Source organism: Myotis yumanensis, unplaced genomic scaffold (assembly GCF_028538775.1).
Source record: "Myotis yumanensis isolate MYYU_CA2020_CCGP unplaced genomic scaffold, mMyoYum1.0.hap1 SCAF_13, whole genome shotgun sequence".
NCBI lineage: Eukaryota > Metazoa > Chordata > Mammalia > Chiroptera > Vespertilionidae > Myotis > Myotis yumanensis.
The window spans coordinates 5,341,075-5,357,680 of NW_027223764.1; the positions used below are offsets into that span (position 1 = coordinate 5,341,075).

The following is a 16,606-nucleotide window of genomic DNA, read 5'->3' on the forward strand; positions in this document are numbered from 1 at the left end:
CCACACAGCCCGCCCCCGGCAGGAGCCTGCACACCCCAGGTCCTGTCTGGCGTCTTCCCACCAAGTCTCCACTGTGGTGGCTGTGAGTGCTTTCCTACTGGGCCAGCCCACGGGAGGGGAGCCCACGGAGCAGAGGGGGCGCGGGAAGTGGTCAGACCCACCGACGCTCTCTGGCTTCGAGGGCCCCGCCCTTCCCAGCCCCGTGCTCTGCACCCCTCAGTCTGCACCCCTCAGTGCCACCCAGGCTGTCTTCTCTGAATCGCTGCTCGGGCCCTAGTGGGCCCTTTCTAGGTTGGTCTGTAGTCTCGTCTTCCCCGGGGACCAGCAGGGCCATGGAGGGGACACACGCCATCCGTCCCAGGAGTTCCCAGGACACCGCCGCACAGGGCTTTGGGCGCAGCGCAGTGGAGACAGGCACCGGGTCAGCTGCAGCCCTGTCACCCCGAGGGCCCCCTCGCTGGGCAGGGCAGAGCCCGGCTACCTGGTCCTTCGCCACGAGGGGCCGTATCTCCCCTGGCGGCACGGCAGGCGGGGGCTCGGTCAGCGTCGGCAGGCTTTCTTCCAGCAACGGCTCCCTGGTCTTCTCCTTCCTCAGGGCAATCTCCTTTCTGCAGCTAACGTGAGTGAAACGGGCAACATGCTGAAGAAGAATGTTGTTTCACCAGCGTCCAAAGATTTTTAAAATCCCCGCGATCGGGCAGCACCGCACAGGACTCCCAAAGCTACGCTTCTCGCCCAATGTCCCTCCCACTCCAGGCTCATGCATCCAGCGGTGCATCTGCCCTCCTGCCCTGGACGTCCAGACAGAGCTCTGTCCACCGAGACGGGCCAGGCTCCTGTCGGGCCCGCCTCCCCCGCGTGCCCTCCGCATGTCCGCTGCCCTCGCCTTCGTCTTCGCCTTTGCCGCTGCACCCAGACCCATGAACGTTCTGGGTCCCTTGTCTCCCCTCCCCTCGCGCCATCACCGCCTGGGAGATGCCCGCGCACAGGAGGGTCAGTAAGTAAGAAGCTGCACCCAGCAGAGCACCCCAGACCCTGATCCCCTGAGCTCTGTACCCCTGGATCCTCCCAACACCCACTGTCCAGCGTACTGGGCGGTGGGGGCCGGGTCGTGGAGGGAACGCAGCCGAGAGCGGGGCGCCGCGGCCATGAGGCTCCTTCCTCCTTGCGAAGGGGTCCCGCTGAGCTTGGCGGCAGGACACAGCTGGGCCCCGGCTGCACGCACCTGGACTGCTCCGAGTCCCCGATGTAGACCTGCCCCACCGCGTCCTCGTGCAGGGCCGCTGCTTCTCTCAGCTTCAGGTCGGAGCAGACCAGGGCGAGCCTGGGGAGGGGACGGCAGAAGCTGTCACGCGGGACACGGCAGGCCTGTCGGGCTGCACTGCGCTCCGTGCACTCGAGAAAGAAACGCACAATGGGATGGTATTTTCAATAATTTTTCAAGCTAAACAGCATTACTAGGGAAAAGGAAGAGGCGGCTAGATCCAATTCCAGTTAGAGAAAAACTGACACCTTCGTTCATATCTTTGACTAAATGCAGGTTCCCAATCTTGGGGCCACCTTGTCCGAGGTGCAGACAAGGCCCGCTGGGCGGTGCCCTGACCACCCATCACCACCATGCGCTGCTTTGGTTCTTATGAAAAACAACTGAAGACACTGTCATGGAAGTACAGCTGACCTGCAATATTACATCAGTTTCAGGGACGACATGGTGGTTTGACACTGATGTTCCTTACGATGTGATCCCCTCCCTAAGTCACAACCAACCATCTGTCACTATGCAAAGTGGCTGTTTATTTTTATTTTTGCCAATCCTCACCTGAGGATATTTTTTCCACTGATTTCTAGAGAGTAGGAGGGAGGGAGGAGGGGGAGAGACAGAGCGGGGAGAGAGAGAGAGAGAGAGAAACATTGATGTGAGAGAGACATCGTTTGGTTGCCTCCCACACACGGCCTGACCAGGGCCTGGGATTGAACCTGCAACCCATGTACGTGCCCCTGACCAGGAATCGAACCCAAGACCCCTCGGTGGGAGGACTGATGCACACCAGCCAGGGCAGTTGCTGTTTATTTTGAAAGGATTTGAAGCCCGCAGAGAAGTCGCACAAACCCTACAAAGATCTCCTTTGCCCTAACCGCTTTGGCTCAGTGGATAGAGCATCAGCCTGCAGACTCAAGGGTCCCAGGTTCAATTCCGGCTAAGGGCATGTGCCTTGGTTGCGGGCACATCCCCAGTAGGGGGTGTGCAAGAGGCAGCTGATCAATGTTTCTCTCTCATAGATGTTTCTGACTCTCTGTTCCTCTCCCTTCCTCTCTGAAAAAAATCAATAAAATATATTTTAACAACAACAACATAAAAAAGATCTCCCTGGAAGGGAAGCAGGGATACCGACCGGAGGTGGTAGAGATCTTTGAGGCTCTTGCTGTCCACCACGCAAGCTGAAATCAGGACACCCAACTGCAGGACCGGGATCGTGAGCTCATGGAGGGACATCTTCTGCAGGGCCTTGACCAGATGGTCCAGAAAATACAAAGTGTATGTCTGCACAAACACACAACAAACATGGACGGTCAAGGGGGAGGCAGGTTGGCCCGCTCGCTCACAGGGTCTTTCTCTGGAGAACTCTGCCCTCCTCGGTGCCACACACCGTGCCTGGCACACAGCGGCTGTCCCACGAGTGCTTGTTCAATGAATGAATGAATGACCTCCTCCCTCCTTCCCTCCTTCATGAATAGCTCCCATCTTGTCGCGTGCAATTACCTATACTTACCACACACAAATACAGTTAAGGATTCTCACGAGAAACAATCCATTTATGAATGTATTCAAATTAATGTTTTTGTTTCATTTATTTTTCCACTAAAAACTACCAATCCATTAAAAGCAAAATTTTTTTTTCTTAAAAGAATTTCTTTGTGGACACACACAACTAATACTTCTTATAATGTTGCACTAGATTTTATAAAAATAACTCATCTTCAGTGGAAAATTAGAAAAGTTGGATGAACTATTTTAAAAACCTACTTAAAGGCACTGAAAGAGTGAACATCACTGAGAAAACCTACTGGGCCAGGACCTGGAAGAAGGCAGGTATTCGGGGACCCTGACATGTTGGGGTGCACTTGCCATGGGCTGTCTGCTGCTGGAAGAGGCAGCCAAGAGGCTGAATGGTGTCTCTGACTTTGTTTGTGGGGTTGAGAGTCCCCGAAAGCTCAGTGCCCAGGTTGGGTCCCTGCAGGGCTGCACCTCACGGCTAGGGGTGTGGAGAAGTGCAGCCCTCTGGGGGCGCCACCCCAGCCCAGTGGCCTTGGGTGGCCCAGAGAGACTGATAGTTGATGAGGCCCAGTGAGGCCGGTCGAGAACGAGGGGTGGGAGAGACGCGGATATCTCGCAGACCCCCCCACACCGAGAGATCATAAAAGGGTGTTAAGAACAACATGAAGCCAAAATTAAATTTTTTTATATTAAATGGAAACATCCAAGAAAAACGCAACCCACAAAAATCATTACAAGAATAGAACTCTGAAGACTTCTTAACTATTGAGTGAATTGGATCCATCATTTTAAATCTCCCCAAATAGAAGCTCCGGGCCCAGAAGGCCTACCCAGAAGTCCATCCAAACCAGTAGGGCAAGAGCCCGTGGGGCAAGAGCTTGTGGGGTGAGAGTGCGGCAAAGAGGCCCGCGCTGCCCTCCACCTGAGCCTCCACGCATCACAGCCAGATCTCACGGGGTTTCCGTGGAATCGGAGTAGCCGACTCGGGAGCCGGCCAGGAGACGCATGACCAAGGGCCACGCTCTCCACCGGCACACACAGGGTGTGAGCTCAGCATCCAGACTCTGCGACAGCGGCATGTGTGGCTGGTCATTCGCCTCCTGACAAATGAGGCACCTCAAGAAGGGGAAACGGCTCTTCCCCAGACCCACACACACCAACTTCAAGTGGATTGCAGGCCCAGCCGATGTAGCTCAGTGGTTAGGCATTGACCTATGCCCGGGTTGCAGGCTCAATCCACAGTAGGGGGCGTGCAGGAGGGAGCCAATCAATGCGTCTCTCTCATCATCGATGTTTCTGTCTCTCTCTCCCTCTCCTTTCCTCTCTGAAACCAACACAAATATATTTTAAAAATAAATAAATAAAATGTGGGCAACGGACTGGACAGGGGACCACACAGAGGACACTGTGGCCACAGACATTGCGAGGTGCCAGGCCTCGCTGGAGCCACCTGCGCAGCCGCCACACGTCCACCCAAGGGCCACAGCTGAGAAGGGGAGCCACAGTCGGGTGAGGATGTGGCAGCAGGAGCTCGCTCCCTGAGGGGTGTCACTGACACAGCCACTGTGGGGGGCACTTGGCGATGCCCATTGAGGTTGGAGGCACACATGCCCCGCGACCCGCAAACCCTGCTGGTGGGCGTGCCCTCCGGACCCGTGGGCACCGACTCCCACCCCTGAAACCACTCAGATGTCCGTCCACAGCGGGAGGGACACGGGGATTGTGGTCCAGGCGGGCAACGGAGTGCTCCAAGCAGCCAACCAACCAGAGCCACAAGGGAGCCAGCCCCCAGGCCTGCCCCCACGTGACCCCCAAGATCACACACGGGGTGACTCCACTTTTTAAAGCACAAGAAACACGCAGAATCACGTGGGCTGAACACGGCCCCCAAAGTCTCCAGGTGTGTCTCCCCTCTGCCCCCGGGAGCTGTGCGGGGACTTCACGTGGCAAAAGGGCTGTGCGGGTCTGATTAGACACAGGTCCCGAGGAGGGAGATCATCCGGGTGCAGTCACACGGGTCCTCACAAGTGGAGGCAGAGGCAACACTCCCTGAGACCAGCCCCTCCACATGCTTCTCCCCCCGGGCACGGTTCACGCCAAAACCCCGGCCACGCTGAGTCAGCAGCCGTGATGGCAGGAGTGCAGGCGGCAGCGTGCCCCCAGGCCGGGACGGCTCCTTGGTTTACTCACCGGCCTCTGGATGCTGGATATGTTCACGGTAAAGTTGCTCCTGTCCTGTCTGAAGAAGGCTATCACCTCTTCGTGGCAGAAGTAGGAAGCCCACGCCTCCACGCTCGCGGGGGGCTCTTCCACCTCTTTGCCGGAAAGCGGGGTTTGAATCTGTGAAGCGGGCACACAGGGTTTGCTTTACAAAGTGGACTTGAAAGTCCAGTGGGAGTGTGGGCAGACACCCAAAACTCGACGGGACGTCCGTCCCTCCCGGGGGAGCACGGCTTAGGCTCTGTGCCCCGTGCACTGTGACTGGTGCCATCACACACCCTCGTCCGTAAACGCTGGTGCCCGAGCACAGGCGAGAGCCCGGCTCTGTGGGGCAGAGCAGCCCGGACAATGGCAGGTGGGTGGCAGGAGCACGGCCATGTGGACAGGCAGACACTCAGGTGAAAGGTCGGGGGGTGTGGGACAGCCCCCTGCGATGGGAAAGTCACTGCCCTTCTCACCCACAACCAGGTCCCAGAGGTGCCGGGGGGTCACCTCGCAGGGCCTTTGATCTGAGACTGCTCTGGTGTGGGATAAACGCCAGGGAGAAGCCAGACACACACCCCACACACACCCCATCTCCCATTACGGTCCTAGCTCCCCCGGGTGTGTGTGTGAGACAGAGAGATCAGTGCTTCCATTTTGCAGAAGAGGAAACTGAGGCACAGACACACTCATCGGGCCCACAGCCTGGGGCGCTGAGCAGTGTCCGCGGGGACCCGGCCCTCGGCTGTGCTGCCTGCCCCTCTGAGAAACCGTTACCTGCTTCGGGTCTTTGCTCTTCTCTTTGTCCCTGTCCTTGACCTTCTCCTTCTCTTTTTTAAGCAACAAATTGGAACTAGCTGCTGCTAGGATTTTACTTTCTGAGAATGACTTTCCTGCTGTTAATAAAGAAACCTGGGGAAATGAAATAAAAATCGGCAACATTAAGAACAGACACCCGTTCCCACCTTCCTCCCGGACGCTCAGATCCGAGGGGCGGTCAGCCTGCGGGCCCGGCCGGTGAGCCGGGTGCAGGGGTGGCCACAGCGTCCCCGGGAGGGACACTCGGGGCAGCGGGGACACGGGGTGAGGGCGATCCTCGAGGAGGCGTTACAGTGCGTGAGCCTCCTGTCCATGCACCACACCCAGGGTCCCCCAAAGGGTCCCACAGAATCCTGGGCGGGGCGGGGAGTCCTTCCCGTTCTTCCTGCTGCCGAGGGGCAGGACGGGGCCTGGGGCAAACCTGCCCTCAGAAGCAAGGCCTGTCTGGACAGAGCTGCCCTGCTGGGGGCACTGCCGCAGGAGGTCCCCAAGAACACAAGGCCGCCCAGAGCTGCCGGGAAGGGGGCTGTACAGAGGTGGGGGGGAAGGGGTGTGTGGGTGGGGAGAAGATTCTGGAAGCCCAGCAACAGGGGTTGCTGATGGTCTGAACGACACAGACTTCAGCGGACTGCCCACTACCCACAGCAGCGTGGGTGACCCTGCGGGGGGGGGGGGGGGGGGGGGGGCGAGGGCGGGGTGTTCAGAGAGGAGGGGCCGACTGGAGGACAGGGACAGGGCTTCAGGGAGACACGCTGCGCACATCTTGGTCTTTTTAAAATATATATATATATATATATATATATATATATATATATAACTTTATTGATTTGAGGAGAGGAAGGGAGAGGGTGAGAGAGATAAAAACATCAATGATGAGAGAGAATCATTGATCGGCTGCCTCCTGCACACCCCCCAGTGGAGATTGAGCCCGAAACCTGGGCATGTGCCCCTGACTGGAACCGAACCCGGGACCCTGACGCTCTATGCACTGAGCCACACCAGCTAAGGCACATCCTGGGCTTTAGAGAATCTTTGGAAGCAGCAAAACTGAGCCCCAGCCTGGTCCCTGGAGGAGCGGTGCCCCACCCGGCCCGGCGGCCGGCCCACCTGCCAGATGTGCCGGAGGAAGGTGTAGGCCATGAGGCAGTAGTCCTGGTAGCCGGCGGCGCTCGGGGTGCCCAGCAGGGCCAGCAGGATGTGGGCGCGGGCCAGCGCCTCCAGCTGCCTCACGTTCCGCAGCTTCTCCAAGAAGACTGTCCCCAAGTGCTCAGAGCCCAGGCCCTCCGGGGCCTCCTGCATTAACGAGGGCTCTCCTGGAAGAGAGGGCGCCCCGACTTGGTGTCCACAGCCGTGGCCTCTTCCTCTCCACCCTTCTCCCAGGCCCCAGGGGTCAGAGGACTGAGTCCTCTTCCAGAAGGGACGCCCAGCCCTCGCTGGTTGGGCTCCGAGGATAGAGTGTCGGCCTGTGGACCGAAGGGTCCTGGGTTCCATTCTGGTCAGGCTGCAGGCTCCTCCCTGGCCCAGGCCCTGATCGGGGCTCCTGCAAGAGGCAACCGATGGATGGCTTTCTCTCACATCGATGTTTCTTTCTGTCTTTCCTCTCTCTTCCACTCTCTCTAAAAAATCAATGGGAAAATATCCTCAGGTGAGAATAAAAACAAACAAACAAACAATAGAAGGTGCGCCCACCATGCAGGGCCCAGGGCTTCTCCCCTGAAGGGAGACAGCAGGCCTGACATCTGGGGTGCCGTGGCCATGGCCAGGCTGCGAGGAGACACCGGTCCCAGGCCCAGGGTAGGGGGTTGGGAGCGATGCACCTTCCCCTCCGCAGGTCACCCTCGTTGGTCTGAGCTTGCCCTGACGGGGGCTCGGCGTCGAGTGGACGAGTCCATGTGCTTCTAGTGCAGACAGGGGGTCACCCTTTTCCAGGAGCCCCGAATCTGCAGGCCAGGATGGAGGCCGTCTCAGTGCTGCAGCCCAGCCTGGGCCAGCATCATGCAGCCTATCTGTGGGGGGCCATGGGGGCCATTCCCCTTTTTGGTGTGAGAGCGCCCTCTTGCTGGAGCAGGACCCAGAACAGGAGCCCAGCAACCACGCTTCCCCCTCCGTTGGCTGGGCGTGGCCACTGTCCCTTTTGCAGGTTGCCTGTGGTGGCCCCGGGTATCCACTGCTCATCTGCCCCAGGCCCTGGTCCCAAGAAGGCCCTCAGCCTTGCTGACAGCAGGGGCTCGGGACCAGCCTAGGCGGGGGAAGAAGGGCTGGGGGGTGCAGGGGAGCGAGGCAGGGTGGGGGGGAAGCGGGGAAGGAGGCCCGACCTGCCAGCACCTGTCAGAGCCCCATCTCCTCTCTCCAGCCCACAGGCTCCTGGCACACGTCATGCTCCCCACAGAGCAGGCTCTGGTGCTTGGGGTCACCTCAGTCCCCCACACAGCCCAGGAGAGGCCACTCTCCCACAGGAAGGGGGACTGGTTTCCTCCAAAGCGCTGCTCCCTCCAGGACGGGTCCCCGGGGCAGGCCTGTCGGCATTTCAGGGAGTTCCGCAGTCCCCGGCCTCCCCCAGATCTGCCACGTGGAGCACCCGCAGTTTGTAAGCCCCTCCCCCAAGACTGTGGCCACAGTGAGGCTGTCCAGGCTTCCCACCCACCAGCACCCTGCTCAGCAAACCCCACCAAACCCCTCTGACCCCAAGCCAAACCCCTCTGCGGCCTCCACATACTGTCGTGGCCGAGCAGCCTTGAGGGTGGCCAGGGGCTGGCTCCAGATCATGACCTTTATCACCGGAGGGCCCGCTCTCTGAGCCAGAGGGGACAGCTGGAGAGACAGCGTGCCCAGGAGCCGTCCCTGCCCGCAGCACCTCACCTGCTGGCTCAGGTGTGTCCCTGGAAGGTTTCATCCCCAGAAGGATGTCGATGGCCCAGTTCAGGTGGAAGGTCACGTCCTCGATGGGGAACTGCTGGTAATACAGCCACTCGCTGAACTCCATGATGTAGTCGACTTTGTGCCACGCGCTCTCCGGCTTCTTTGGGATTAAACAGAAAAGGGGTGGCGACGCTGCACCCCCACTCGGCACCCTGACACGCACTGAGCCACAGTCTCGGGCACCGGCAGTTTTGTTGCTTCACTTTCTAGAAGCAAATGGTTCGTTCTCACCCTGTAGTCATCCCAGTGAGACTCCTCCACTGGGACTCACCTGGCCGTCCAGGCTCATCACGACCTCTCAGCCCTGGGCCAGGGGTCCGTGTTCATGTGCAGCAAGTAGCGAGACTAGAGCTTGGCAAGGCCTCCGCAGGCCTCCGCTCCCTGAGGACACCCGCAGCCCAGCCCAGTGCCCCCCAGACCCTGTGTGTCCCGCCTGCCCAGACCAGGTTGCTGGCCACGCTGGCCTCGACTGGCCCCTGGCATCTCTCTCCTCAGCCGGTCTCCTCCGGCAAGGGCTGGAATGTGCGTGTGAGGCTTTATCCGGGTGCTTCTGTGGTGAACTGGGCTTTGGAGGGCAGAGAAGGTGCCCTGTCCAGTGTGCAGAGTCCAGTCCAAGGCCTGCCTGTGCACAAATGGCCAGTAATGGCTGCACAACGGAATGAAGGCGCCAGCCAGCAGGTGGCGCCCCGGCCTCCCACTTACCTGGCCCGCCCTCACCCCCACACTCTTCATCCCACAGCTCACAGGTGGAGGGCGGGGCTGCCGTGGGTTCTGAAGGTCAGGAAGGCAGGGGGGAGGGTGTGGAGCCGCAGAGGTTTGGGGAAGGCTGGGCTCATGCAGGTGAGATGGAAGGAACAGTGGAGGGGGCAGCGGGACATTCCAGGTCAGAGTGGAGGGAAGTCGATGAGCAGAATCAGCATAGAGGCACTGATTGAGGCCAGCGGGAGTGGGGACCCTGGGTAGGGAGGGCCCTGGGTAGGGAGAGGATGGGGGGGGGCAGGAAAGGAGGCCCCAAACACAAGAGCAGGAGGCGGGGCCCTGGGTAGGGAGGGCGTGGCAGCCAAGGGGAGGAAGTCCTCAGTGGGGAGGGCAGCCAGATGCCCCCAGGCAGTGACAGGAACACAGGCTCCTACACCAGCAACTTGTCCCTCCACCCTGGAGAGGGTGAGGAGAGACGGGGACCGTCTGCTGCCCTTGACATGTGCGTGAAGAACCGCTGTCACCCCTCACCCCATCCCCCCATCACCTCCGGGACTGCTCGGGCCACACCTGCAAGGCCTGGATTGCGTTCTGGTAGCAGGTCAGCTCTCCGTAGACGTTCTTTGAGTTCAAGGCCAGGCGGTGCCACATGTGGGCCAAGTAATCTTCACTCTCGTCTTTAAACTTCTGTATTTCCATTGTAAAATTCTGGCCAAGTTTGGCCTTCACGAGGACCATATGCTTGAAAATCAAGCTAAAGGAAAGTGAAAGAGGAATTCATTCTGGAATCGAAGGACAAAAATGTGACTATGTATATAATTCACCCAACTCGGACCTACTGGTCCGTTTCCCTACTTACAAAGACAAAACAAAACGGAACCTGAGTTACTTGGGCTTTTGTGTTGTGGTCGATTTTTAAAACTTATTATTTTGTGTGGACATCGTGTTGTAAATCCCTACCCTTCTCATGATGGGTTCTTCATGGAGAAAATTCATCAGAAAAGGGAGAGTGAGGGGGTCCCTGACAGGGGAGGGGAGGGGGTTGCGAAGGCACTGGGGCTTTAGGAGGGGCTCCTGGCAGGGGGTCCAGGTCGGGGTGGGAAGATGGGGCGCACTCACAGGCGGTGCGCGGTCCGAGGCAGTATCTGCACGGCCTCGTCCAGCACCTTCAGGCCGCCCTCCCAGTCCTCATGGTCGGCGTGGCAGTGGAACAGCAGCCCGTAGAGCGCAGCCCGCAGGGACAGGTCATCATCGGCCTCTGCAGGGACAGGGCTCAGGGCTGCAGGGGCCTGGGCTGGGACAGGTCTACACATACACACACACACACACACACACACACACACACACTGCCTCCCTGGAGGCCACGGGGGCGGATGGAGCCTCCCCTGGGGCTGAGCACAGCAGACCACCCCCCGCCCCCACCACCACCACCACCACCACCACCACCACCACCACCACCGCGCCTCTGGGCCTCTGGGCCTCTGGATGGCTTACGAGAGCTCCTCGCTCAGCTGCCAACCGGGCACATTTCCCCAGTGCTGACTTTTTCATGTTATGCATGTTCTTTATTCTCATTATTTAAATGTTCATGTATTTGAAATTGTGCCTCTTTGACCACTTTAACGTTTAGGAAATAATCTTTCCACAAAAATCTCTTGCTTTGCTCCATTCCACTTTCTGTTTTTTCTGAGAATTTGAATTTTAACACTGCGACTCCATTTAACACGTGTGATGCTTTTTCACGGGCCACGCAGGTGGCTCTCCACCAGGGCTCCTGCGTGACGCTGCCCGCCGCCCCCGAGGGCTGCCACCTGCATCTCTCTCTGCAGCGCCGCCAGCCAGGTAACTGCTGGGGTTTAGACTAACTTAGTGCTTAACTACACGTGGTCACGTTCTGTCGATTTTAAGTCAAGTTTGTGTCTCTAAGTCGGGAGGGACCTCGGCTCTAACCCCAGCGTCACATCCTGAGCACACACGAGGACTCTGACACTAACGGGTGGCCAATTAGCAGATACTCGTCATTTCTTTCTTTAAACGTGGATTCTAAAATATGGTTTTCATTGTTCTAAGATCAGTATTTTTTTAGGAAATGGCTCCACATGTTTGTGGAACTTGAATATGATTCATCCATCAGAATAACCCAGCGGCTAGCTGTCAAGGCAGCCTGGGCGGCCTGGATGGACCGTGTGGCCCCGGACAAGGGGACCATCAGGCCTCGGTGCCCTGGGCACAACGGGGGCCTCGCGAGGCCGTTCATGAAAAGCACTGGCAGTGCCTGTCACAGCCCGACAGCCGGCAGACGCCACCTGCGGTTCCCGCCACGGTCACGCTGGCTTTACAGAAGGGCCGGGGACTGAGGCACAGCGTCCTCCGGCCCCCCGTGCGGAGGCGGCGGCTGCAAACCTGGGAGGAAGGAGCCCTCGGAGGTGCCTCCGCTCTGCAGGTCCGCGGTCGGCCACTGGTGCAGGAGCTGCACGTCCCCTTTCTCCTGAAGCAGAACCGACGAGACATGCCCTTGAAAGCTGTTGCCTACTCCTTCACCACTGTGTGCTTCGTCTGCCTCCGCATCGAGTGACGGAAAATGCGGCTAAATTTCTAAGACACTGAGTCACCCTCCACCCATGAGAAAGGCTGTCCAGGGCAAGGTCAGCTGCGTAGGGGACACGCAGGCCTCCCCGGTCTGCAGCTTCCTCAGTGACAGGGCATCCAAGTCACTCCTGTCCCTTTAAATCAGTGGGATCCAAGCACATTAGGGCAAAACAATGAGGCGCAGCAAAAGCTCCAAATGTCTACACTAGTCCCTTAGACCCTAAAGAACTAGAAAAAGAGCAAACTAAACCCAAAATAGCAGCAAGAAGGAAATAATAAAGATTAGAGCAGAGATCAAGAAAATGCAGAATAGAAAGACAAAAGAAATAAATGAAACCAAAAGTTGGCTCTCTGAAAGGTTGATAAAATTGACAAACTTTCAGCTAGACTGACATGGAAAAAAAAACAAAAGACACAAACACTTAAAATCAGAAAGGCAAGTGGGGACATTCCTATCAAGCCCGGAGAGACCAAACGGATTGTAACAGAGTGTCCTATGGCCAATTGTACGCCAATAAATTAGACAGCCTAGAAGAAATGGAAGAGTCCTGAAAAGTACGTAAGTCACCTACGCTAACTCAAAAAGAAATAGAAAATCTCAACAAACTTCGAACAAGTAGGGATTGAATCAGCGATCAGAAACCTCCCAATAAAGAAAAGTCCCGGAACAAAAGGCTTCAGAGGTGAATTCCACCAAACATTTAAAAACTTGACGTCAATCCTCCTCCACTGGAAAAAATTAAAAAGGAAGAAACACTTACTAACTCATTCATTCTATGAGACTAGGATTATTTTGAGAGCAAATCGAGATAAAGCAATCGCAAGAAAATTACAGACCGATACTCTTACAGATATAAATGCAAAAATCCTCAACAAGGTATTAGCAAATCAAATCCAAGGGCATAAAAAAAATATTATGCACCACAACCAAGTGGGATTTATCCCAGGAGCACAAGGCACTTCAACATAAGGAGAACAATCAATGTGATACATCACAGTAACAGAAGGAAGGAGAAAAACACATGATCATCTCAATTGATGAAGAAAAGGCATTCGACAAAAGCCAATCTTTCACTACAAAATCTCAAAATCTCTCAGGGAACGAGGAGTAGTGGGAAACCCCCTCAACATCATGAAAGGCATTGAAAACAAACCCACAGAAAGCACCGTCCTCTGTGGTGAAAGGCTGAAACGTCCCCTCTGAGGTCAAGAACAAGACAAGGACGCCTGTGCTCACACCGCTGCTATTCTACATTGTACTGGAAATGCTAGCCGGAGCGATTGGACACGAAAAACAAATAAGCACATGGAAGATGCTCAATAGCATTAGTCCTTAAAGAAATTAAAATCAAAACCACAATGAGATGCCACCTCACACCTACTAGAATGGCTACATTTTTTAGAATGGAAAATAACAAGTGTTGACTACGATGTGGAGGCACTGGAACCCGTGAACATTGTTGGTGGGAATGAAAAACGGTGCAGCCGCTGTGGAAAACAGCCCAACAGTTCCTCCAAGGCTAAACACAGAACTACCACAGACCCCAGCAGTTCCATCCCTGGGTATAGACCCCAAGGAGCCGACAAGGAACTGTATCTGTGCACCCGCGTTCACGGCAGCACTGTTCACACTGTGAGGAGACGGAAACAACCCATGTCCATCCGCAGAGGAGCAGATAAACGACACGAGGTCTGCGTACCATGGAACACTGTCCAGCCACAACAAGGCTCCAACGTGCTGAACCTGGGCACACCGCGCTCACTGAGAGGAGGGTTAGGGTGAGGGCTAGGGAAGTTCCCGCCATCAAGGTGCTAGTGATAGGGTGCAGGTCGGGGGATGTCAGTCAGGCTGAGACCTGCCCAGCCCTGGTGTGCATCCTGCCCAGCGGCCTCTGTGCTTGCCTCAGCTGATCCTAGGGTCCTGCCCGCTACCCCCTCTCTCCTCTCCTACGGAGCTTCCCAGGGAAGGGTCAGGGTCTCTCGGAGGGAGGGAGGGTGGAGAAGGGCAGTGGGGAAGGGAGGTCAGGACTAAGCCTTGAGCTCAGCCAGGGAACACCGCCACTTGAGCAGCTCCCAGGGGTCTGCCTTTGCTTGGGAGCCCCGCCCGGCCGCGGGACCCCGGCAGCCGGCCCTGGGGCACCTGGGTTTTGGTCTCCGTCTTGTTGATGATGTTGACGATCCTCTGAATGATGTGCCTGGCTTTCTTCCTGTTGGCTGCGGAGGACAGGAGCGGGAGCTGGGTGTTCCAGTAGTGCCGTGCGGCCAGCATCACCAGGGCGCTGCTCTGCGCCATGCCCCCAAACCTGAAAGGGAGGCCTGACCTCTCGAGCTGCAGACACGCAGGCACCCACCGACAGCTCCTGGGTCCTGAGGGCAGGGTGAGGCCGGGTGTCTGGCCTGGAGCCTGTGCCCATGTCTGCAGGACATGCCCCTGGGGGTCCCAGCTGTGAATACCCTGCCTTGACCACCCCCCGACACACACCCTTGCCACGGGGTCTGTGAGGGAGGGCCGGCCTCCGTGACAGTCCCGACTGCGTGTCATGCTCTTCATTTCAGGGCACTCACTGCAGCTGCCATTACCCATACCCAACACGCACCCAGACCCACCACACACGCAACCCGTGCAGCCGCAGAGCAGCATGGCGCACCTCGCGCTCTCGAAGAAGGCCATGCTGGCTGACAGGCGCAGCTGCTTCCGCCCCTTCAGGTTCTCCATGATGCTCCTGCCCTGGATGCAGGCGCTGGCGCTCAGCATTTCTGCCACCAGCTGAGCCTGGACCCTGCAGACAGAGACGCCTTAGCACACAGGAGGGCTGGGGGGGGGGGGGGGGGGGGCGCGGTGCAGGAAGGTGAGTGAGCCTGGGGTGCCTGGAGCAGCCTCCCCAAAGTCCCCAAACCAGAACTAACTGGTTGAGTGGGTCTACTTAGAGAACCACCAGAGAGCATCAGCTGGCGTCTTGTTTAAAATATTTTTTTCAATTTTGAGTGGACGCTTATTAAAGCTGGGGACAGTGAGACAAGGACGGCCTTCGCACAGAAGCAGCAGCTGGGCAGGGCATCTCTGACTCCCTGAGAAGTCAGAGAAAAGGGGCCTCGGAACAAGGCCAGGGGTTTGGCCTGGGATGAGCTGCCACTACCCACTGATCCCCTAATTGCAAGTCTCATGGGGACCTTTGAGTTTAGGAGACTCACGCCTTGGGGGAAGGAGCGGGGAGGGAAAGGTGCCCCGGGAGGAAGAACAGGCAGGCATCAACTGATGTCTTAAGTGACTAAATGTGTGGGGTGCCGTGCACAGCAGCCGGTGAGCAGAACAAGCCCCTCCGGGAGCCCCGGTGCACACGGGGGCTCAGTTCTGGGCAGCTCCCACTCAGCGAGATATGGAGAACATGGAATCCCGCTCCCTCGATGTTTACTGGCCCAGCCAGCCAGGCTGGGCCCACAGGACTCCGCACACACTAAGACATCATCCCCTGTCCAGGCTGGACTGATCACATGCCTGCAACTCAGCCCAGGAGGTACCGACTTGACTCTGAGAGACATACACTGGCCCCTGGGGACACTCCCTGCCTGGGCCTGGGGCTCTGAAGCCAGGGAGCTGCCTGCAGGAGCAGGCAGGAGCCCAACGGGGAGCTGCTGCTCTTTTTGGTGGGTAGAGAATTCCAGATTGACAGGGTCCTAGTTGTTCCTGTTGAGAAGTCAGCAGGCCTGACCTTGTTTCCCTGTATGAAGTGTGTCTTTTCCCCTTCCAGCTTCGCTCCCAGGCTTCCCTCCCACCTTCGGGCCTCGGCAATTTGACCACAATGAAAGCAGGTGTGGTTTTCTTGGTGTTCATCCTACTTGCAGCTCATCGAAAATGCTGGATCTCTGGATTCAATTTCAAAACATGTCTGCTGCTACATTTCCTTGATTGATTTATTGATTGACTGATTTTTAGAGAGAGAGAGAGAGAGAGACATGTGTTGTCCCACTTATCGATGCCTTCACTGGCTGCTTCTTGTCTGTGCCCTGACGGGGTCCCCGCAACCTTGGCATACCGGGAGGATGCTCTAACCACCTGAGCCACCCGGCCAGGGCTCGGCTGCCACATTTCCAAGCGGATGCATCTCTGCCCCCCTCTCCTGCCTCTGTCCCCCAGAGCGTCGGTTTTGTTCTTTAGGGTTCAATTTCAATAGCCTGCTGACCCTCATTCAAAGTGACATAACGCTTCTTCAGTGTGATTTCCATGATGAGTATTGTATTTTTCAGTTCTAGAATTTCCGCTTAGTTCTTTATTATAGTTTTCATTTCTTTGTTGAAATTCTCCACCTGTACATTAATTTGTCCCTTAAGATCCTTTCTTTTATTTAGAGTAGCTGTTTTAAGTGCATTGTGTTGTGTCGGGGTCTGTTGATTGCTTTTTCTATTCAAATGACTGTTTTTCTCCTGGTATGGATCAGCTCTCATCCTGGCTCTGCCACTCACCAGCAGGGTGACTCAGCTTCTGCCTCAGTATCCCTATCTGCAGTGTGGGAACAGCGGTTGCGAGGAATAAATGAGGTGACGCATGCAGAGCCCTTGTGGGGTCCCTGTTTGTGCCCTCAGCATGCCCGAGGCACTGGCCAC

General features: G+C 57.0%; 1 protein-coding gene across 4 annotated transcripts in view; it reads right to left on the bottom strand.

The window, feature by feature from the left end:
• The window catches only part of CFAP46 (cilia and flagella associated protein 46), a 57,243-nt gene that overhangs the window by 22,284 nt on the left and 18,353 nt on the right, over positions 1-16,606 (bottom strand). For 3 of the 4 annotated variants that reach the window (XR_011473532.1, XR_011473531.1, XM_070432134.1), the window contains exons 23-35: positions 14,653-14,784; positions 14,145-14,307; positions 11,819-11,903; positions 10,535-10,673; positions 9,986-10,169; positions 8,657-8,816; positions 7,615-7,737; positions 6,905-7,110; positions 5,756-5,890; positions 4,967-5,116; positions 2,394-2,542; positions 1,226-1,324; positions 482-614 (exon numbers count right to left, since the gene is read on the bottom strand). Coding sequence is in view for 2 of the 4 variants with exons in the window: in XM_070432134.1 (XP_070288235.1) it covers positions 482-614; positions 1,226-1,324; positions 2,394-2,542; positions 4,967-5,116; positions 5,756-5,890; positions 6,905-7,110; positions 7,615-7,737; positions 8,657-8,816; positions 9,986-10,169; positions 10,535-10,673; positions 11,819-11,903; positions 14,145-14,307; positions 14,653-14,784 (1,858 nt within the window). In the remaining 2 variants the exon portion in view is untranslated. The remainder of the gene's footprint in view (positions 1-481; positions 615-1,225; positions 1,325-2,393; positions 2,543-4,966; positions 5,117-5,755; positions 5,891-6,904; positions 7,111-7,614; positions 7,738-8,656; positions 8,817-9,985; positions 10,170-10,534; positions 10,674-11,818; positions 11,904-14,144; positions 14,308-14,652; positions 14,785-16,606) is intronic. The other variant, XM_070432135.1, reaches the window with a different exon arrangement.